Source organism: Salvelinus alpinus, chromosome 1 (genome assembly GCF_045679555.1).
Source record: "Salvelinus alpinus chromosome 1, SLU_Salpinus.1, whole genome shotgun sequence".
Taxonomy (NCBI): domain Eukaryota; kingdom Metazoa; phylum Chordata; class Actinopteri; order Salmoniformes; family Salmonidae; genus Salvelinus; species Salvelinus alpinus.
In genome coordinates, this window is record NC_092086.1 from 24,774,463 (window position 1) to 24,798,293 (window position 23,831).

The 23,831-nt window shown below is 41.9% G+C and overlaps 1 protein-coding gene and 2 long non-coding RNA genes across 4 annotated transcripts in view; 2 read left to right on the plus strand and 1 right to left on the minus strand.

The window, feature by feature from the left end:
* LOC139581333 (uncharacterized) overlaps positions 1–23,564 on the plus strand; it is a 31,017-nt gene extending 7,453 nt beyond the window's left edge. The window contains exon 2 of the long non-coding RNA XR_011676208.1: positions 22,596–23,564. This is a non-coding gene — a long non-coding RNA (uncharacterized lncRNA). The remainder of the gene's footprint in view (positions 1–22,595) is intronic.
* Positions 235–19,255, minus strand: LOC139580690 (cytochrome P450 2K1-like). Of its 2 annotated transcripts, none has more exons than XM_071409648.1 (8): positions 18,982–19,255; positions 12,219–12,381; positions 11,916–12,065; positions 11,655–11,815; positions 11,305–11,484; positions 4,228–4,369; positions 1,722–2,048; positions 235–1,517 (listed from the first exon to the last, which is right to left on the minus strand). In XM_071409648.1, exons 1-8 carry the CDS (start codon positions 19,183–19,185, stop codon positions 1,330–1,332), a joined length of 1,515 nt encoding a protein of 504 aa, XP_071265749.1. In that variant the 5' UTR covers positions 19,186–19,255; the 3' UTR covers positions 235–1,329. The 2 variants fall into 2 exon arrangements, with proteins under 2 accessions (XP_071265749.1, XP_071265830.1); XM_071409729.1 differs by lacking the exon at positions 18,982–19,255 and adding an exon at positions 13,658–13,723.
* LOC139581297 (uncharacterized) lies at positions 12,377–15,713 on the plus strand. Its single transcript, XR_011676202.1, has 2 exons — positions 12,377–12,604; positions 14,714–15,713. It is a non-coding gene; the product is annotated as an uncharacterized lncRNA (long non-coding RNA).
* Positions 23,565–23,831: the final 267 nt, after the last annotated feature.

Here is a 23,831-nt window from a genome sequence, read left to right on the forward strand (position 1 = left end):
CATTTCATTTGGTCTGTTAACGCAGTGTCTATTCATTGTGCAAACGCACGGCTGCTTTATATTGCTATAGAATGTTCACAAATGCCTTACTATACGTCATTCCCAAACATTTTATCAATTTATGACAAATGACCATATCTTCAGACAAGTGAGCACTTAGATATAAATGAAAAGGTGTCACTCTTCCTGGGGGTGTATATGAACAAATGTTAATACCACTTCATGTTGCTAAAATGCTGTCAGTTCCACTTTAAGCCTTTATTTAACGTTTTAGTTGAATGTTCTACATTGCTGCACAGTGACTGGTTCCCACTGAGCACAGACAGTAATTCAAAATCTATTCTATTCCAAACCGACTCAAAGTTGACAAAATGGACCAAAATTTGACGAACTGGTGCCGATGTCAAGCACACTCATCAACGGGTTTATTGATTAGCAATACATATGGAGCTCTCTGACACGCTACTAATCAAATAGTCAAAGGCTAATCAGAAGCCTACGTCTTAGCTTATTTATCTTTGGGTGTATCCAAGCTTAGCAGAGTCAATCATCTAGCTGTTATCAATAACATACTGTTAGTGTTAACATCTAGCTGTTATCAATAACTGACACAGTTAGTGTTATGTACCTTTGGTAGGCCCGTTTGAATAGGACAAGAAAGCTTAAAAGGTGCAATAAAATGGATTTTCGTGCATATATAATGTAAATAGTTATTAGTACAGTAGCTAATGTGGCTAGAGCTAACCACTAGCTAACATCAATGGACAAGGAGTAGCTTAAACTAGCCACCAGCTAGCGAACAGGTTAAACAACTTTTAGTGAGACCAAAAAGCTGCATTTACACAGGCAGCCCAATTCTGGTCTTTTGTCCAATTGTAGGCAAAAGAGCTGATCTGGTTGGTCAAAAGACTAAACAGTGAAAAAAGATCCAAATTGGGTTTCCTGTGTAAATGCTGTCTTTTTGTTTCAAGTCTCCAACAACTGGAACCACTAATGGAGGGAAAGTAGGCAGCTGAACTTCCACTCCTGCTGGAGCTAGCTAGTTAGTGGTAGTTATTTGTTCTAGCTAGCAGATATGGCTAAGTATGCTTGCTAGTCATATAAAAACATGCCCACAAGGGTAGGTATATCAACTACTGATAACATTAGCTAGAAAACTGATTGACTTTACTTAGCAACAGCTGTCCAGTCCCAGACAAGGCAGGACAGCAAGCAAAAACAACAAGCATTCTGTACATACATAATAGTGGTGCTTTGTATCAATCAATTACATTGTTGGAATGTAGAGCAATCAAATTAAACCAAAACCATTGAGGGACTGGTCTCATCTCAGACCCGGCTCACAGCACACAGCTGGTGAGGTGAAGGATTGAGGGTCAACCCCACGGCCGGTGTGAGGTCCAGATCATCCTCTGTTACTCCAGGAGGAGGAGAGAAATGAAAGCGCTGCAGGAGGGAGGTGAAGAAGAGGAAGAGCGCCATCCTGGCCAGACCCTCCCCCAGACACACCCTACGACCTGGAAGAAGATCAAATGAGGAAGACAACATATGACAATTAGGTCTACATACATTTCCTATAGTTCACATAAATGTCAAATTGTACACATTTTATACCATAAACTCTCCCTGGTTCAAAGCAATTCCCCAAACTCTTAATTTTAGAGTGCCATAGAAGGATTCACTTACCCAGTCAGCATGGATACAGAAACAGTGGAACTCACCTGCAGAGAAGGGCATGAAGGCATCCCTCTTGGCGAATCGACCTTCCTCATCCAGAAAGTGGGCGGGGTTAAAGGTGTGTGGGCTCTCCCACTCGCTTCCATCTTGTAGGACAGACGTCAGTAGAGGAAACACAAGCGTCCCCTTCTTGATGAAATATCCCTGGAAGGTGATGTCTCGGCTGGTGGTGTGAGGGATGGCAATGGGTAAAACGTTGGCCAGTCGCTGGGTCTCATGGATCACTGCATCAGTGTAGGGCAGGTTCTTCCTGTCCTCTGCTAAGGGCTGACGACTTCCTATGATGCTGCTGATCTCCTCTTGGACCCGGTCTGAGACAGATAGGAGGGAGGGCCAAAGTTACTGACCTCAGAAAATGTCATCTTAATCTTTACCCTGGACATTTTATAATTTTTCCAAGATGGCTTAATAACTGAAGCTGGGAATGATACCTTAACCTACGTACCAAAATAGTTACCTTTTCTGCACAGATCACACTAAATGCATAACACCTTTTTGTTAAACAGTAGTCCCAATTGTACACAAGACCCTTTTTGCAAAACAGTAGACAACAGCTACACAATAAGTAAATTGTGTAAATCATGTCCAACAAAACTGTTAGTGTCTGAATTGTTTGAACACTTCCCTAAAAACAGGGATAACGCAAACAAGTGTTTGCCAAAACACATTTCCCTAGCAAAATGCACTAACCCGATCAAAACCTGTCACTAAATTAAGTAACTATCAAAACAGTATAATTTGTCATAGAACAAGATGGTAATCTCAACATTCATTGCATAATGTCTCAACAAATACTAACTGTAACACCAAGTCAAGTGCAGATGGTGATTTTAATAATAACGAACATAGCGAATACAAAACAAGAGACGCATCAGGACATGAAAACAGAGTCAGTACTGCCTGATGACTGGGGTTGGTGAGGGCTTTAAGGGAGAGTAATCAGGCTGGTGATGAAGTCCAGGTGGGCTTAACGATGGGAGCAGCTATGCACAATGTGGGTTGCCAGGACTGGTGGAGAGTAGACCAGGGACGCTGATCGCAGGAGGGAGGGAGCAGCTGTGCACAATGTGGGTTGCCATTAGCTGTATTCTTCTCTCAATTAGCGATTAATACTAATGCAGGAAGAAATTCACTAAACTAAATTTGATACTGTTTAGAATTGCAAAAGTGTTCGGTGGTGTATATTGTAACGGTTACAATGCAGTAAAGATAAATCAAAGAGAAGAGATGTTGAAAGTGCAATTGTGACTGAAGTACTGTAAAACCAGTCACTGTACAAAGAGTTTACATGTTAAATGGTAAAAGACATCATTATGGGAGTACTGATTTAGTTTCGTTTTACATGCTGTACACAACAGATGTTTGGTAGCTGATGTCCCAGTTCTTCCATGGCCTACATACTCAGACATGTCACATATTGAGCATGTTTGGGATGCTCTGGATCGACGTGTACGATAGGTATTGGCAGGAACTAGAACACGCTATCAACTTCACACAGCCATCGAAGAGGAGTGGGACAACATTCGACAGGCCACAATCAACAGCCTGATCAACTCTATGTGAAGGAGATGTGTTGCACTGCATGAGGGAAATGGTGGTCACACCAGATACTGCCCCTACATTTAAGGTCTCTGACCAACAGATGCATATCTGTATTCCCAGTCATGTGAAATCCATAGATGTTTCTCAATTGAATGATTTCCTTATATGAACTGTAACTCAGTAAAATCGTAGAGTTTGAGTTTATTTTATTTTTACAGGGACAGTGCACATTAATCAACGTTTCAGTAAAAGTGCCGGTTTTAGCCAGCCGGCTAATTTTCAACCGCAGTCCCTGGGAAGGTTATAACAGCCTGTAGAAATTGTTGCGTTCATATTTTTGTTCAGTGTACATTTAGAAAATGCATTTAGTGTTATGAAAAACGGTACTGTGTCTTGTGTACACTGTTTTGAAAATCTAAAACATTGTTCCAAATAAAATGCTTATACACGAATCAGAAAAAAACTGCACACAAAATATACACCCGTCCAAGCTGGAAGGTTGGAGCAAAATGGACGGTGGGGAAAGTGTATCTGATCAACATGGAAGGATGTTGTTTTTGCAAGTGGATTTTTTTGAGAATATTTATAAATACTTTGTAGACTAGTTTTTTTAATTATTAGAATAAAGATTATAATTGTGTATTCTACACCGATCACTGCTTCCTTCTGGGTTTTCGCTCCACTGCTCTCCCTCTCAAGTTAAGAACCTGTTGTCCTCTATGGCTATCCTTTATTACAACTCCATTATATATATATATATATATATATATATATGTGTGGACTACAGCTTCATTCAGTGTTCAAGCAATTGAAACAAACTATAAACTGGCCTGTGGTTCAAGTGGGAAATGTTCACAGCAAGTAACACCTTGGTTGTGTTGCATTACTACAATCACGTGTAGCAATGTCTGTACAATGGTGTGTGTGTGTGTACACATTGATACTTACCCTGTATAAGAGGGTACTTGGCCATTAGCATCAAAGCCCAGCATAGGGTTGTCCCTGTGGTGTTAGTACCATTAGAAAACATGTTTCTCACAGAGGATATCAGGTTGTTGTCATGGTAGTGAGAGTTCTTGTTGCCAGATTCCTTATACAGACAGAAAAACACAGAAAAGGCATTTTAAAAAAGGGGAGAATATTTGTTTCCATTGCATAGACCAGGGATCATCAACTAGATTCACCCGCAGGCGGATATTTTAATTTTTTTATTCCCCTGAACGGATGGCTGGAATATAATTACATATACATTTGTAGACTGCAAATTGACCACGAGATAATATGACTAAAACAATAATTTCTCAAAGTTGTAGATAATCACGTGTCTCTCATGTGTGGGAATACTTGGGAGCACATTTCCAAAATGAATATCAGTTAGAGCTGATTTCCTGGTGTTTTACAGTTTGTGTAAAAAAATAATAAAAATAAAGTTTTAAATTCCATAAAACCTAGGGGACCAAGTAAAACCACCAAATTCGGACTGCGGGCTGCCAGTTGAGGAAACCTTACATAAACTGACCAGGTTAATTCAGGTGAAAGCTATGATCCCTTATTGATATCACTTGTTAAATCCACTTCAATCAGTGTAGATGAAGGGGAGGAGAAAGGTTTAAGAAGGATTTTTAAGCCTTGAGACAATGGAGACATTGATTGTGTGTGAATGGGCAAGACAAAAGATTTAAGTGCCTTTGAATGGGGTATGGTAGTACAGTAGGTGCCAGGCGCACCTGTTTGAGTGTCAAGAACTGCGACACTGCTGGGTTTTTCACGCTCAACAGTTTCCCGCGTGTATCAAGAATGTTCCACCACCCAAAGGACATCCAGCCAACTTGAAACAACTGTGGGAAGCATTGGAGTCAACATGGGCCAGTATCCCTGTGGAATGCTTTTGACTCCTTGTAGATTCCATGCCCCAACAAATTAAGCCTGTTCTGAGGTCAAAAGGGGGAGATGTTCCTAATGTTTTGTACACTCAGTGTACAGTATACCGCTGCAGCATGGGCCCAATGCTATTTCAGCACAATCACTCCTATATTTTTTTCTTTATGACATGGGCCATTTACATATTTCTCAATGCACACTAAATCCCTACTTGCAAGTTATTTATTCAAAAAAATTAGGTGGGGGGGGTAGATCAGCTTTAATATTTAATACAAAGCAAAAACAGGTTTATACATTTTTACAAATGTATAAAATAAACTGAAATATCATATTTATATAAGTATTCAGACCATTTACTCAGTACTTGAAGCACCTTTGGCAGTGATAATAGCCTCATTCTTGAGTATGACGCTACAAGCTTGGCACACCTGTGTTTGGGGAGTTTTTCCCCATTCTTCTCTGCAGATCCTCTCAAGCTCTGTCACGTTGGATGGGAGTGCCTCTGCACAGCTATTTTCAGGTCTCGCCAGAGATGTTCAATTGGGTTCAAATCTGGGCTCTGGCTGGGCCACTCAAGGACATTCAGAGACTTGTCCCAAAGCCACTCCTGCGTGGTCTTGGCTGTGTGTCCTGGCTGTTGTCCTGTTGGAAAGTAAACCTTTGCCCCACTGAGGTCCTGAGCGCTCTGGAGCAGGTTTTCATCAAGGATATCTGTGCTTTGCTCCGTTTTTCTTTGCCTCGATCCTGACTAGTCTCCCTGCCGCTGAAAAACATCCCTACAGCATGATGCTGCCACCACCATTCTTCACTGTAGGGATGGTGCCAGGTTTCCTCCAGACGTGATGCTTGGCATTCAGGCCAAAGAGTTCAATCTTGGTTTCATCAGACCAGAGAATCTTGTTTCTCGTGGGCAGAGTCCTTTAGGTGTCTTTTGGCAAACTCCAAGCGGGCTGTCATGTGCCTTTTACTGGAGTGGCTTCCATCTGGCCGCTCTACCATAAAGGCCTGATTGGTGGAGTGCTGCAGAGATGGTTGTCTCTGGAAAATTCTCCCAACTCCACAGAGAAACTCTGAAGCTTTGTCAGAATGACCATTGGGTTCTTGGTCACCTTCCTGACCAAGGCCCTTCTCCCCTGATTGCTCAGTTTGTCCGGGCAGCCAGCTCTAGTAAGAGTCTTGGTGGTTCCAAACTTCTTCCATTTAAGAATGATGGAGGCCACTGTCGTCTTTGGGACCTTCAATGCTTCGATAATTTTTTGGTACCCTTCCCCAGATCTGTGCATCGACAACACTGTCTCAGAGTTATACGGACAATTCCTTTGACCTCATGGCTTTTTTCTCTGACATGCACCGTCAACTGTGGGACATTATAGACAGGTGTGTGCCTTTCCAAATCATGTCCAATCATTTGAATTTACCAAAGGTGGACATAGTCTGAATACTTATGTCAAATAGGCATCTTTTTTATTTGGTATGAATTTGCCAAAAAATTCAAACCTGTTTTCGCTTTGTCATTATGGGTTATTGTGTGTAGATTGATCAAGAAAAATATACATGTAATCCATTTTAGAATAAGGCTGTAACGTAACAAAATGTGGAAAAAAGGAAGGGGTCTGAATCCACTGTGTTATATACACTGCTCAAAAAAATAGAGGGAACACTTAAACACAATGTAACTCCAAGTCAATCACACTTCTGTGAAATCAAACTGTCCACTTAGGAAGCAACACTGATTGACAATAAATTTCACATGCTGTTGTGCAAATGGAATAGACAACAGGTGGAAATTATAGGCAATTAGCAAGACACCCCCAATAAAGGAGCGGTTCTGCAGGTGGTGACCACAGACCACTTCTCAGTTCCTATGCTTCCTGGCTGATGTTTTGGTCACTTTTGAATGCTGGCGGTGCTTTCACTCTAGTGGTAGCATGAGACGGAGTCTACAACCCACACAAGTGGCTCAGGTAGTGCAGTTCATCCAGGATGGCACATCAATGCGAGCTGTCGCAAGAAGGTTTGCTGTGTCTGTCAGCGTAGTGTCCAAAGCATGGAGGCGCTACCAGGAGACAGGCCAGTACATCAGGAGACGTGGAGGAGGCCGTAGGAGGGCAACAACCCAGCAGCAGGACCGCTAACTCCGCCTTTGTGCAAAGAGGAGCAGGAGGAGCACTGCCAGAGCCCTGCAAAATGACCTCCAGCAGGCCACAAATGTGCATGTGTCCGCTCAAACGGTCAGAAACAGACTCCATGAGGGCCCGGCGTCCACAGGTGGGGGTTGTGCTTACAGCCCAACACCGTGCAGGACGTTTGGCATTTGCCAGAGAACACCAAGATTGGCAAATTCGCCACTGGCGCCCTGTGCTCTTCACAGATGAAAGCAGGTTCACACTGAGCACATGTGACAAACGTGACAGAGTCTGGAGACGCCGTGGAGAACATTCTGCTGCCTGCAACATCCTCCAGCATGACCGGTTTGGCGGTGGGTCAGTCATGGTGTGGGGTGGCATTTCTTTGGGGGGCCGCACAGCCCTCCATGTGCTCGCCAGAGGTAGCCTGACTGCCATTAGGTACCGAGATGAGATCCTCAGATCCCTTGTGAGACCATATGCTGGTGCGGTTGGCCCTGGGTTCCTCCTAATGCAAGACAATGCTAGACCTCATGTGGCTGGAGTGTGTCAGCAGTTCCTGCAAGAGGAAGGCATTGATGCTATGGACTGGCCCGCCCGTTCCCCAGACCTGAATCCAATTGAGCACATCTGGGACATCATGTCTTGCTTCAACCACCAACGCCACGTTGCACCACAGACTGTCCAGGAGTTGGCGGATGCTTTAGTCCAGGTCTGGGAGGAGATCCCTCAGGAGACCATCCGCCACCTCATCAGGAGCATGCCCAGGCGTTGTAGGGAGGTCATACAGGCACGTGGAGGCCACACACACTACTGATCCTTATTTTGACTTGTTTTAAGGACATTACATCAAAGTTGGATCAGCCTGTAGTGTGGTTTTCCACTTTAATTTTGAGTGTGACTCCAAATCCAGACCTCCATGGGTTGATCAATTTGATTTCCATTGATAATTTGTGTGATTTTGTTGTCAGCACATTCAACTATGTAAAGAAAAAAGTATTTAATAAGAATATTTCATTCAGATCTAGGATGTGTTATTTTAGTGTTCCCTTTATTTTTTTGAGCAGTGTATTTCAAGGCCTACCTTTGCTTGACATCATGGGGAAATCAAAAGAAATCAGCCAAGACCTCAGAAAAAAAATTGTAGAACTCCACAAGTCTGGTTCATCCTTGGGAGAAATTTCCAAACACCTGAAGGTACCACGTTCATCTGTACAAACAATAGAACGCATGTATAAACACCATGGGACTACGTAACAGCCATACCGCTCAAGAAGACACGTTCTGTCTCCTAGAGATGAACGTAGTTTGGTGCGAAAAGTGCAAATCAATCCCAGAACAGCAAAGGACCTTGTGAATATGCTGGAGGAAAATGGTAGAAAAGTATCAATATCCACAGTAAAAAGAGTCCTATATCGATGTAACCTGAAAGGCCGCTCAGCAAGGAAGAAGCCACTGGTCCAAAACCGCCATAATAAAAGCCCGACTACGGTTTGCAACTGCACATGGGGACAAAGATTGTAATTTTTTGAGAAATGTCCACTGGTCTGATGAAACAAAAATAGAACAGTTTGACCATAATGACCATCGTTATGTTTGGAGGAAAAAGGGGGAGGCTTGCAAGCCGAAGAACACTATCCAAACCGTGAAGCACGGGGGTGGCAGCGTCATGTTGTGGGGGTGCATTGCTGCAGGAGGGACTGGTGCACTTCAAAATAGATAATATCATTTCCTCATGATGCTATGTGGATATATTGAAGCAACATCAAGACATCAGTCAGGAAGTTCAAGCTTGGTCGCAAATGGGTCTTCCAAATGGACAATGAACCCAAGCATACTTCTGAAGTTGTGGCAAAATGGCAACAAAGTCAAGGTATTGGAGTGGCCATCACAAAGCCCTGACCTCAATCCCATAGAAAATGTGTGGGCAGAACTGAAAAAGCGTGTGCGAGCAAGGAGGCCTACAAACCTGACTCAGTTACACCAGCTCTGTCAGGAGGAATGGGCCAAAATTCACCCAACTTATTGTGGGAAGCTCGTAGTAGGCTACCCAAAATGTTTGACCCAAGTTAAACAATTTAAAGGCAATGCTACCAAATACTAATTGAGTGTATGTAAACTTTTGGCCCACTGGGAATGTGATGAAAGAAATAAAAGCATTCTCTACTATTATTCTGACATTTCACATTCTTAAAATAAAGTGGTGATCCTAACTAACCTAAGACATGGAATTTTTACCAGTATTAAATGTCAGGAATTGTGAAAATGTATTTGGCTAAAGTGTATGTACATCTGACTTCAACTGTATGTATACACACAAGTTTGGACACTCATTCCATGGTTTTTCTTTATTTGAATTTTTTTCTACATTGTAGACTAATAGTGAAGACATCAAAATTACGAAATACAACACATGTTGGTTAAGTGTGCCTTGAATTCTAAATAAATGACTGACAGTGTCACCAGCAAAGCCCCACACCTCCTCCATGCCTTTCGGTGGGAACCACACATCACCTACTCTGCATCTCAATTAGATACATCGGTTGGAACCAAAAATCTCAAATTTGGACTCGGACTAAAGGACAGATTTCCACCGGTCTAATGTCCATTGCTCGTGTTTCTTGGCCCAAGCAAGTCTCTTTTTCTTATTGGTGTCTTTTAGTAGTTTCTTTGCAGCAATTCGACCATGAAAGCCTCATTCACGCAGTCTCCTCTAAACAGTTGATTTTGATGTGTCTTACTTGAACTCTGAAGCAATTATTTGGGCTGCAATTTCTGAGGCTGGTAACTAATGAACTTATCCTCTGCTGCAGAGGTAAGTCTGGGTCATCCTTTACTGTGCAGTCCTCATGAGAGCCAATTACATCATAGTGCTTGATGGTTTTTGTGACTGCACTTGAAGAAACGTTCAAAGTTCTTGAAATGTTCCGGATTGACTGACCTTCATGTCTAGAAGTAATGGACTGTCGTTTCTCTTTGCTTATTTGAGCTGTTCTTGACATAATAGGGACTTGGTCTTTTACCAAATAGGGCTATCTTTTTTATACCACCCCTACCCTGTCACAACACAACTGATTGGCTCAAACGCATTAAGGAAAGAAATTCCACAAATACTTTTAAGGCACACATGTTAATTGAAGTACATTCCAGGTGACTACCTCATGAAGCTGGTTGAGAGAATGCCAAGAGTGTGCAAAAGCTGTCAAAGGTAAAGCGTGAATACTTTGAATAATCTAAAATAAATGTTGATTTGTTTTACAATTTTTTGGTTACTAAATGATTCCATATGTGTTATTTCATCGTTTTGATGTCTTCTATTATTCTACAATGTAGAAAATAGTACAAATAATGGCACACAGACAATCCATGTCTCAAAGCTCAAAAATCCTTCTTTAACATGTCTCCTCCCCTTCATCTACATTGATCGAAGTGGATTTAACAAGTGACATCATCGCTTTCAGCTGGATTTACCTGGTCAGTCTATGTAACGTTTCCCCATCTGGCAGCCCGTGCCCAAATTTGGCCTGCAGGTGGTTTTATTTGGCCTCCCAAAATACCAGTGTGCCATCACAGCAGCAATATTTGTGACCTGTTTTATTTGTGACCTTTGGCAATGTTAACATGTTTCCCATGCCAATAAAGCCCTTGAATTGAAATTGAATTGAGAGTTTAAATATATTTACCTTTATTATTTTTCACTAACACTTCCACCCCTCCCCTAATTGCAGTAAACTAATGGACAACAACACTTAGGCTTCTACTTCCAGCTAATACACACTATATACATTTTACAAAAGTTATCTTTTGTTTGTATTTAATCCCATCCTTCAGCTACCCTCAACCCCACCGATCTATCTCTGAAGATCATTCAGCTTGATTTCTATTTGCCATATATTTCTAACTGTGCTGTTTTACAAGTTCTGAACCTATATACATTTTACGGACACCGTCATTTTTTACATTTGTCATCTTGTTGTTTTTAATTGAGATGATTTTTAACTGTAGTGAGATTTCATACCTCCAGGGTCTGCTTTCGGATGAGGAACGAGTCCACAAAGCCTCTACACATCTGAGGGTTGAGAGTCTCCTTCAGCCCCCTCACCAGCTCCCCCATCTCCTTCTTGTTGTTCTCAATATTCTTCAACAAAAGCTTCCTGCTTTTCAGCCCAGGGCCCAGCCAGGGGAACATGTTGTACAACTATCTCCCCGTAAACAAAAAGTTAAGCATGAATTACCCTCTTTTATTCCAGTAGCCCAGTACAAATTTGAATAACTATTACATTTTCCTGGTTTAGTCAAGTGTGACCAGTTTGTTTTTCACTCTGAGAATAATGGCAAAGTAAACATCATGAGCACATAGTACAGTACCTGAACTGAAACAGAGCCTGCAATTCGTAGGTTCTCATTGGCTCGATCCACTGTGGCTCGGAACTTGGAGTCTGAGTATTCAAACCTGCTGCCGTACACAATGTTGGAGATTACGTTGGCGACAGCATAACTCAATGGCTGGGTTGTGTCAAATGCTTTACCTATTAAAAAGAACCAGATCAGAAGTTCAATTAGAAAGCCTAAGGATTTTTTTATGTTACCCTTTTTTTGGTTTTCAAAATCAGAACTACGAATTCTTACCCTCATGTTTTTCCAACACTTCGATCAGGTAGTGAATTTCCTCTGAGATTTTCTCCTCACTCCCTTTCTTGCCCATCCCAAAGTCTCTAAGGTTCGCCAGGGCAAAGCGCCTCATCTCTTTCCATGAGTCGCCATTGCCAAACAGAATACCTATTGAAAAGTAATATTGTGCATGTGTCAGGAGAGAATCATTTATTTGTCACATAATTGGGGCTGTTACAGACCCAAATATGCTTGCTTGGCAGAATATTGTCTAGAATGCAACAGTTAATCGGATTACAAGTTTCACATATCCCACATTACCATGTCCATTGGTGAAGTCATACAACACAGGAAGCATGCCCCTGTCCCCAAACTCATCTGCATGGTTGACCAGCGCCTGCTTGACCGTCTTGTATCCTGCCAGGATGACCACTTTTGTGGGTCCAAAGTGAACCGTGAAAACAGACCCATATTTCTTGGACAGCTGTAGAACATAAAATAAGACTAAATGCATGGTTTATTAAAGGTCCCGGACAGTGAAAATCATGTTTTCCATCAAATTAGATGATATTTGGATGTAACCAGTTCATAGCAGGTTGACCCAAGTATGAAAAAGTACTGTAGCTGGTAGATTGGCAAAGCTGAAAAAGTTACTGGTCCCCCCCATGTCACACGCTTGGATTCATGAGGCAGGCATTACATTTCAGGTAAAACCGACTATTTTAAAACACCAATGGTAGCTCTTATAATCTTAACCAGTTAAAATATGTTACACTTTAAAACTGTCATCATACATCTTTGTTTCCAAACCGTAAGATAGCTCAAGCAGAACGGTACTGGTAACTAACCCCTTTTCATGTGTTGTGGCTTTTAGCTAGCAAGCTACTTACTAGCATGCCGGATGTCATAGTGTTAACGTTGTTTATCAAATAATGAAGACAATACGATCGAGTGTGCAGTGCACATTCGAGCGAAGTTGATTTATCAATTGGGGGAAACATTCAATGGGTCTTCAGTATTGAATAGCCATTTGTCTCTGTCTGCAAATTGTCCTCCTAAAAGGTAGGCTAACCTATAGGACTATGCTAAACGTCAAGTGTCGCTGTCATCATTCTTGCTGCTTTACAGTTCAGTAGCAGTACCTTTCGAGATCAGGTGCGCGTGTGTTCAACTAAACAGAGTAGACTATAGTCTATGTATACGTGGTCGGAGAAGCAGAGTAGTTATCTTTCCAATTAAATATATTTCCTAAATATTGCCTAGAAATAGGGCTAAATATTGATCATCCATATTTCTCTGTCTGAAAATCTTCCCACTCCTAAAAGGTAGGCTATAAAAATAGCTCAAGAGTGCAATTTTCTCCAACTCTGCTCTCTTTAAACTACATCTACTAGCATAGTGCCTGATATAGCCCAGTAATACAAAAGGCCATGTGAGAATCTCGGCTAATTTAACCCATTTCTTAAGTTATTTTTTAGCATTTGATATTGCCTATAGGGCGCAAAATTGCTGGGACCATGGCTGGCTAGTGAGCTGCTTCACATACGCCTAAAATAACATTGCGGGACTTAGGTTTGGGACCAGTTCTTGCGCTAGCGGGTGGAGGAGCGGGATGAAGAAATCGGTCCAGCGCAGACCTCTACTGTGCACCATGACAGTGAAGCCTGTAACGTTAGAGCTATTTATGACTGTCAATGTGAAAAGTAGGGAACCTGACAAATCAATTACGTTACATTGCCATACTGACTAATACAACTCACATTGATATTCTGACAGGTTTTCAGTGCAATCTTCAATTGTTTCATTCAGGTCTAGTTTGAGGCCAAAGAAATAATAGCTAATGTAAGCCAACTTTTGGCCAGCTCTCACTTGCCAAGTTAATTTACTTCTGAAACGGGACAACAAAGGCAACAAACATTTCCATACAAACAACTGCGGTTAGATAGCGAGATGAGGTGGCTATTATTACTATCTGCCAGATAACTAGAGGCTAGAGCTGACCTGGCTGTGGTAACTACTCACTAGCGTAGTTTATTCATTCACCTCAATCGAGAGGGAATGAAACATTAGATAACGTTACATGTCAGTTACAATACTAGCCATGCACTGCGAATTAACATTAGTTCATTTTTTTCTGTTAAATTAAACAGCAGTTACCTTGCCAGCTATATCAGTCAACTAAAGTAGCCATTTGCTGGTCTGCTTCCTTTTACAACTCGATGAAAGAGCAGAACACATACACACTGACTGAATTATGCTCAACTCTCCAGTGCTGGTCCAGCCAGCCTTCCAGAAGTTGCGCCTTCACACAGCCTGTCAGCCCACTCTGTGGTATCCGCACGGTCCTAAATCCAGTCAGATGAACACTCCAAACAGCCTACCCGACAACTATGAGGCGTCCGCATGGCCCTAAAGCACACAGTTGCCACAATTGGATCACATTCCAATGATAAAACTAGGGGGGGACAAAAATGCAATTTCAGATATGTCCCCCCACATTATGAAATTGCATTTTTGTCCCCCCCAGTTTTTCCATTGAAATGTGATTAAAAAACGTGACAATGTGCTTTAGGACTATGCGGACGCCTCCGAGTTGTCGGGTAGGCTGTTTGGAGTGTATCTCACTGGATTTAGGACTGCACAAACACAACAGTCCCCCCCCCCCCCATCCCCAGTGAACGTTGTGCCTGTGTATATGTAGCCGATGTGAAATGGCTAGCTAGGTAGCGGTGGAGCACGCGAGTCGGCCCGAGTCGGCGCGAACCAGGGACCCTCTGCACACATCAACAAATGACACCCATCCTCCTTTTCCGCAGCAACCAGTGATCCGGGTCAACAGCATCAATGTAACAGTATAACTTTATGGCGTCCCCTCGCCCCGACTCGGGCGCAAACCAGGGACCCTCTGCACACAACAACAGTTACCCACGAAGCGCCGTTACCCATCGCTCCACAAAGGCCACGGCAACCAGTGATCCAGGTCAACAGCATCAATGTAACAGTATAACTTTAGTCCGACCCGGACGCGAACCAGGGACCCTCTGCACACATCAACAACTGACACCCACGAAGCGTCGTTACCCATCGCTCCACAAAAGCCGCGGCCTTATAAAACGGGGACTAAGGAGGAAATGGGTCGTGGTTATCTTTATATGCATTCATTTTAGTTTTGTACCTGTAACCCTCTGAATATTTTTTTTTTAACAAGTTGGTCACAAAAAAAATAAACATTTCAGGCTACATAGATTGGCTCTTGGATGTCCTCAACGAGGTCACACTTGATCCAGCGCTGTATGTGGGGAAGTTGTGCGAGCTGTCCATCCCAGGACCCCTATCTGCCCAGTATGAGGCCTGACAAGTAGGAGGCCAAAGCTGGATTTGTCTCCCGCTTCAATCTTGTGGGTGACTGAAGCGGGGTACATGGGTCCCCCTCCTCTCCCCTCACCATCAAGCTCTGTAGTTGGTGGCATTTCCTAAAGCCTAAGTAATTCCCTTTTATGTGATATGATATGACATTGTTACTTTGTATAGTTTTATTTCAAGCATTCGGATGGAAGATGAGTGTTACAAATTGTACGAATCAGTGTGGTCCTGCACACTAGTGAGGCCGGATGCCTACAGTATATTAGGATTATGGCTCTAACAATGTATTTATGTCAAATGTCACCATTACTTATCATGATTGTTCATGTTGATCAATATTACAGCTATGCTGGCCTATTGTAAGTTATCAAATGAATGTCTGATCAATTAATACAATTCTGAACATATCATTTATAATGTTAATATAAAGGCACCAATAAATTGTTCAGTACACTTATTGTATGCTGTTTTCATGTACATTCCCTTCTGTCTAAGCTTCTAAGGGGACTCAGGCTTTACTCATTCTGCTGAAGAAGTGTATCAGTGAACTGTATTCTGTAATTAGTTACAAAACAATAGAAATGCAAATGCGTATAGCTGCTGTTTGTCTGATATCCAACAGTCCATGATCAGCTCTATTGACCATGAGAGCATTTTGAAGAGAAAATTGGTTGAGGCATTCTCCGAGTCGATATTCACGTAATAAGATGGAATTCCCCTCGACCACGTCCACAAATTGGGGGATATCAAACATTCTTTCCCATTGACCCCCAGTGTAAAAGAGCCAACTTGGTCGTATAATTTTTTTGTTATACAGAAACAACAAACCATGATGAAAAGCTGCTGTGTGTTCAATGTACATGTAACTAGGTCAGAAATTACGGCCTACGGTTCGCAATGCTCCCACGTATGGAAATAGAGCCTGAAAGAAGAGCCCTGTGGCTTCAGGCTATTCGGTATGGGAGTGTGGGAAATTGTGGGGAGCCGGTGTCCAAGTAGGCTACACATAGCTAGAGCTCTATAAATGTGGAAACAATGTAATCACAGGTAAGACATTTAACTTGTTTAGCAAGTACAGTCCGTTAGTAACTCCATTCACTACTTCTAGCTGTATAGTTTGTTTGTGTTGTTGGTCTTGGCTAGCTTAACATTCTGGTCGGTAGCTAGTTAGCACTCACTCACGTGGCTGCTAGCACCATCATGAATAGGGGCATTCAGGACACTACAGTATTACATTTTTCTAAGTAGTGAAAACGCTAGGGAGAGGCAATGTTGAAAAGTAATCTTTAGACATGTTGTACTTTTCTTAAATGTAGTTTTGTAATTGACTAAAACAAGCAGACAATTGTTTGCGGTGAGCCAATGGGGTAACCTATGTAACAGCAGGTTGTTTTCCCACAGGCGGGCGGAGCCTTGACGGTCTATCTAACAGGCTGACCACACCGATCGCGTTGCGTGCCCGAGCATTGCAAAATAAATGAGGAAATCCATGTTATTCAATTATTGCGCCAACGAGTGCCTGCGTTGCCAAGGGCTACAATAGAAATTAGTCATATTTCTGACGCAGATCGCGCTGGAAGTCCTGCCTCTCCCATCTCCTCATTGGTTTATAGGAGCAGGTACCCACGTGCCATCTCCTCATTGGTTATACCCACGTGGGTGACTGAAGACGAACGAGGTCAGTGGCGGTAATGCACCTAATTTATGAAAGTTGCAATCGCAATATAAAGTCAAGAGAAGAAAAAGCCTGGAAGGAAGAGAGATGACTAGAAACGATTCGGTTGACCGTTTTATGTGTGGATTAATTGTCGGAGTAGAGGACCTTGTGCATTTCAGGTAAAATAACAACTCAATGTTTATATCCCAGGATAAATTAGCTAGCAACAGCAAGCTAGCTAAATAGGACAAATTAGCTAGCAAGTGCAAGCTAACTAGCTAAATTGCCTTAAATGTTTCATGATTTTCGACCTGTCCCCAAATTAATATAATTGGTTCAGAGTTTGTTTTGATATTTTAACCTGCGTGTCGTGATCGCGTTTGGTGTCGAGGGACAAAATAAATGTTTGCACGATGGCCCACACACGCAGCCGGTTTGGGTTCCGTGTAACACACTGGGAGTATACTATTTAGGCTCGTAATGACATGTGGCCCATTGTTTACCTTACCAGGCAATGACCACAAGGGTGTTTCAAAGAGCTGTCTGTCAATGTTTTCCTGAGTTTTACACCAATCTTAAAGATGCAGTCCATAATTAAACATCAAAACATCAGTCCCATCACTTATTTTGGTAAACAGCTGAGGAATGGGGCTGGAGAAATGCAACCACTCAAATTCACAGATGGCACTATGGATGCAAGGACTGGCCATCCGTGAAATTATCTTTTTAGGCCAGGATTCAATCCGATTGCTGATTTGGACAATGCAGAATGTAAAGGTAATATCCAATTGAGCCGACATATGCAGCTTTTACTGTGAACGTGATCTCCGAGAATGCGGGAACATTGCCTTTAAAAAAGTGCATAGTGGACAAATGCGATCGGATTCAATCTAGCCCTTAACAATGTTGTGAAGCTATACAGTGTTTGTTTAGAATCACATTTTTTTACAAACAAACACTGAGTTCTAAAGAGAACCAGTTTAAAAAAAGGGTCAATCTGCCATTGGTACATCAATTTTTTTACTTTTAAATTACTAATTATAGCTATTGATTCTTGAAGAATATAACTAGAAATACCTTATAAGCTTACCCCATCAGAACCCAAAGTATGAGATTGTTAAACATAAAAATAAACATAAAAATAAATACATGTAGCCTCTAAACATGATTTAAAACTATATTTGTATTATTATGGATGGTCAGTCAATGCATCCATAGGTTTGTCTAATTTCAGAGGGGTTATATTTCTCCAGACCCATTCCTCAGCTGATAACCTTAAACAGTGGTGGGGTGTAAGCTTTATTGTTTGAACTGCAGATTGTCCCTTTAACTTCAAGATGCTTTGAGAGCTTAGCTATTCAAAATAAATTAACCAAACACAGACTGTGGAGATCAGTGTGCGACTTTAGAAAATGCAGGTGTTATGAAAAGCCCTGTGAAGTAAACAATGCATGAAATGTAAATATAAAAACTTGAACTAAAGGTTGTTGGAAGCAGTTCTGTAACAAATAAAGTATAATTCTGTTGACACATCTCCTGAAGTGATATCATTGCAATATAAGTTGGATTGAAGTATGTGTGAGCTATTTTGGTGAGTTGTTTGGTCTGTGACAAGAAAACTATTAAGATTGTGTTTCTACCCCTCACAAAAACTATCCCTTTAAGCATTTATGACCAATACGATTTTCAAGCCAAATGCCTCTTATGTGAGTGAATGCACATTGGTCATCATTTCACCTGTATTATTTGATAACATTCTGCAATTAAAAAAACTGAAATGGAACATTAACGGAGGAACATTCTCTGAAAACATTCATAAACCCAGAGCAAGTGTGGTAAGTAGGGCCACATCAAAATAAAAACCTTTTAGAGGGCTCCTGTGTTGACAAACTATTGCTAACTGGTTGAAACACTATGTTGCTTTGACAATACATGCCTATTGAAACTAACTGGAAGTTTTAAACCTGCTAAAATAAACATTTAGAAAATATTTAAGCAGGTAAAACAATGTCACAGATCATATCAACAACCATAACATAGTTTAATGTCAGGACTTGCTCTCACCTTACAGAGGGTGCGGTAGGGCCTCTTGAGATCCAGCTGGAGCATGTTACCAAGCAGGGGCAGAGGCCTGGGTCCTGGAGGCGTCTTCCCCTGTTCCTCAGAGCTGGAACCAGAGGAGAGGCAGTAAAGAGCCAGCAGAAACAGCAGAGCCCCCAGCAGTGTCACTGTACTCGATGTCTGGAGAAGAACTTCTATAAGAGACATCTTCAAACAGCTCTTATACCTACACAGGGTTAAAAATAGTGACTACTTCCTGCTCATTGATCTGCCTGACAATGGAGGCGCACCTTTTATAGAGCATGGAACAGCCTCAGGGGAGGGGCTAAACATTCTGGGAAAAAATGTGCTCTTATCTATGGAAGGTTACTCGTCCTATGAGGATTTCCCATAGTTTATTAGATCTTGATAAACACTAGATACAATTGAAGGCAAATGTAAAAAGAAACATTTACAAACCTTTGAGGTTTGACTGTGTCTATCTTTTGAATGTCATTTAGCAACTATTACATACATATTTCCAATCTTTTTTCTCAAATGCACACATTTTGGGGGCTTTCACATTTGATACTTTAGTGGGGTGTATAAATCTAAATGACGTGGAAACAACGTTGATTCAACCAGTGTGTGTGCCCAGTGGATTGATAGATCACAGTGCCGAGGTATATTCTATACAAACATTCTGAGTGTTTGTTTTGGTGAACAACTCCAGGATTTTTGGAGTCGACTCCAATTCCGACTCGTTGGAATTGAATATCCAGACTCCAACTCCAATTTGACGGAAAAAAAGCTGCCGATGTCAAGTATACTGATTGATTAGCAATTTATATGGAGCAGTCTGAGACACTGCTAATCAGAAGCCTACATCTTAGCTTATTTATCTTTGGGGTGTATCCAAGCTTAGCAGTCAATCATCTAGCTGTTATCAATAACATACATTGTTAGTGTTATGTACCTTTGGTTGCCCTGTTTGAATAGGACAAGGAAGCTTGAAGGTGCAACAAGTTGGATTTTCTTGCCCAAATTTACCCAAATGCTTTATATGTAAAAGGTCATTAGTAGCTAATGTGGCTAATGCTAAGCACTAGCTAACGTCTTTGGACAAGGAGTAGGTTAAACTAGCCACCAGCTAGGTAGCGAACAGTTTGTAAACAACTTTACTTTAAGTAAGACCTTTTGGCTGCGTTTACACAGGCATCCCAATTCTGGTATTTTGCCCAAAGAGCTGATATGATTGGTCAAAATACCAATTAGTGGAAAAATATCAGAATCGGGCTGCCATGTTAATGAGAGTTTGTTGCCTGATTCCTTAAACATACATAAAATCACAATGCATTTTAAAGGGTAGGATATATTTGTCAAAAGGGGCGTGGCGTAGGATGGTCTAGCCTCCAGAACAGATGCCACTGCTGCATGGGTTTGAACGAAGCCCACTGCTATTTCAGCTATCTTCATCTTTACGCTGTCCTCTATCACAGGGCTCTCCAAACCTGTTCATGGAGAGCTATTTTCCTGTAGTTTTTAACTCCAACCCTGTTCCTGAAAAGCTACTCTCCTGTAGGTTAACTCTAACCCTATTCCTGGAGAGCTACCATCCTGTTGGTTTTAACTCTAACCCTGTTCCTGGAGACCACCCTCATCTCCTCCTTGTTGTTGTCAGTTTTCTTTAACAAAAGCTACTTGGTTTTCAACCAAGGGCCCAGACATGGGAACATGTTTTACAACTATCTTCCCATAAACAAAAAGTAAAGCATAAATGTAGCCTGCTACAAATGGAATATTTATTTCATTTTCCTGGTTTAGTCAAGTGTGAACAGTTTGGCATTATTCTCTAAGAGTGAGAAACAAAGTAAACATCATGTACCTGCATTGAAACAGAGCCACTAATTCTGAGGTTCTCATGGGCTTGATTCACAGTGGCTTGGATCTTGGGGTCAGAGTATTCAAACCTGCTGCCATACACAATGTTGGAGATTGTTGGAGACAGCATAATTCATTGGCTGGGTTGTGTCAAATGCTTAACTGTCACAAAGCACAACTGAAAGAGAATTAGCAAAACTAAGAAAATGTATATATTTATTATCTTATTTGGGGTTTTCACAAACCGGAACTTAAAATTTTTACCCTCGTGTTTTTCAAACAATTGAATTAGGTAGCGAATTACCTCTTCACTTCCTTTCTTGCCCATGCCAAAGTCTAAGGTTCGCCACGGCAAAGCGTCTTATCTCTTTCCATGAATCTCCATTGGCAAACAGAATACCTGTAGAAAAGTGACATTGTGCAGGTGTCAGGAATTAATCATGTTATGAGAGAATAATATCTTTGTCAAATATTTGGGGCTGGAGTTACAGCACTAAATACGCCTGAAGACAGACCATTGTGTAGAATGCAACAGTTAACCGGATTACAAGTTTGACTTATCCAACATTACCATGTCCACTGGTGAAATCTTAGAACACAGGAAGCATGCCCCTGTCCCCAAACTCCTCTGCCTGGTTGACCAGCGCCTGCTTGACCGTCTTGTATAAAACTGTGAAGGACCTCGGCGTTACTCTGGACCCTGATCTCTCTTTTGACAAACATATCAAGACTGTTTCAAGGACAGCTTTTTCCCATCTACGTAACATTGCAAAAATCTGAAACTTTCTGTCCAAAAATTATGCAGAAAAATTCATCATGCTTTTGTTACTTCTAGGTTAGACTACTGCAATGCTCTACTTTCTGGCTACCCGGATAAAGCACTAAATCAACTTCAGTGCTAAATACGGCTGCTAGAATCCTGACTAGAACCAAAAAATTTGATCATATTACTCCAGTGCTAGCCTCCCTACACTGGCTTCCTGTTAAGGCAAGGGCTGATTTCAAGGTTTACTGCTAACCTACAAAGCATTACATGGGCGTGCTCCTACCCATCTTTCCGATTTAGTCCTGCCGTACATACCTACACATACGCTACGGTCACAAGATGCAGGCCTCCTAATTGTCCCTAGAATTTCTAAGCAAACAGCTGGAAGCAGGGCTTTCTCCTATAGAGCTCCATTTTTGTGGAATGGTCTGCCTACCCATGTGAGAGACGCAGACTCGGTCTCAACCTTTAAGTCCTTATTGAAGACTCATCTCTTCAGTAGGTCATATGATTGAGTGTAGTCTGGCCCAGGAGTGTGAAGGTGAAAGGAAAGGCTCTGGAGCAACGAACCGCCCTTGCTGTCTCTGCCTGGCCGGTTCCCCTCTCTCCACTGGGATTCTCTCTAACCCTATTACAGGGGCTGAGTCACTGGCTTACTGGTGCTCTTCCATGCCATCCCTAGGAGGAGTGCGTCACTTGAGTGGGTTGAGTCACTGACGTAGTCTTCCTGTCTGGGTTGGCGCCCCCCTTTGGGTTGTGCCGTGGCGGAGATCTTTGTGGGCTATACTCGGTCTTGTCTCAGGATGGTAAGTTGGTGGTGTCTCCTGACCCCTCCTGTCTCAGCCTCTAGTATTTATGCTGTAGTAGTTTATGTGTCGGGGTGCTAGGATCAGTCTGTTATATCTGGAGTATTTCTCCTGTCTTATCCGGTGTCCTGTGTGAATTTAAGTATGCTCTCTCTAATTCTCTCTTTATTTATTTCTCTCGGAAGACCTGAGCCCTAGGACCATGCCTCAGGACTACCTGGCATGATGACTCCTTGCTGTCCCCAGTCCACCTGGCCGTGCTGCTGCTCCAGTTTGAACTGTTCTGTCTGCGGCTATGGAACTCTGACCTGTTCACTGGACGTGCTACCTGTCCCAGACCTGCTGTTTTCAACTTCCTAGAGACAGCAGGAGCGGTAGAGATACTCTCAATGACCGGCTATGAAAAGCCAACTGACATGTACTCCTGAGGTGCTGACCTGTTGCACCCTCGACAACTACTGTGATTATTATTATTTGACCATGCTGGTCATTTATGAACATTTGAACATCTTGGCCATGTTCTGTTATAATCTACACCCGGCACAGCCAGAAGAGGACTGGCCACCCCTCATAGCCTGGTTCCTCTCTAGGTTCCTTCCTAGGTTTTGGCCTTTCTAGGGAGTTTTTCCTAGCCACCGTGCTTCTACACCTGCATTGCTTGCTATTTGGGGATTTAGGCTGGGTTTCTGTACAGCACTTTGAGATATCAGCTGATGATTTGCTTTGTATCCTGCCAGGATGACCACTTTTGTGGGTCCAAAGTGAACCGTAAAGATGGAGCCATATTTCTTGGATAGCTGGAGGGATAAAGCACACAGATAAAGTCTACCTATAGATACTGGTGTACCGGACAGCCGCACAATAAAAATCACAGTAAATTGAACTCTTATTGAAGAAAATGTAACTCTGCCAGAGATAACATTTGGTCCCAGTCTAAAGAGAGTAAAACCTACTCGTCATTTTTTTCAGAGTTATATATGCTCAATTTATTGTTGATATTTAACTCTGCGTCATTGCATTTCACTCTGTACACTATTAATTGAAAATATCTCAGTTACTTTGTTGTTCAGTATTCTAAAGTTTATTATTTAGAGTAATGTTTACTCACAGTATAATCACAAGAGTTAATTAAACTTCTATTTTGTCAAACAACACTATTTTGTGGTTTATATGGTCCCATTTGAGTTGTAAAATCTAATTTACGTATTTCTTAATGTGTCGTATTATGGTGGCTTGGTTGTGACATCCAATCTCTATTGGTGTCCATTTATTAAGATAAATAATTTCCAGCAATTTTACATTTCCCACAATTTACATTCCGAATGCAAGTCAGCCTTCTCAGTAAAGGTTGCAAGAAATCCAACCACTGACAGACTAGATTAGTTTAGGAAAATGTTACATATCATTGTGTAGCATAAGAT

What these genes read in the sequence shown, in the direction of transcription:
- LOC139580690 (XM_071409648.1), bottom strand. Translation starts at nt 19,185, where the DNA reads ATGTCTCTTATAGAAGTTCTTCTCCAGACATCGAGTACAGTGACACTG. An exon ending in TCCGAAAGCAGACCCTGGAG is followed by an intron (nt 4,370 to 11,304) that starts GTATGAAATCTC and finishes TGTCTGTATAAG; the next exon opens with GAATCTGGCAACAAGAACTC. An exon ending in CAAGTACCCTCTTATACAGG is followed by an intron (nt 2,049 to 4,227) that starts GTAAGTATCAAT and finishes TATCTGTCTCAG; the next exon opens with ACCGGGTCCAAGAGGAGATC.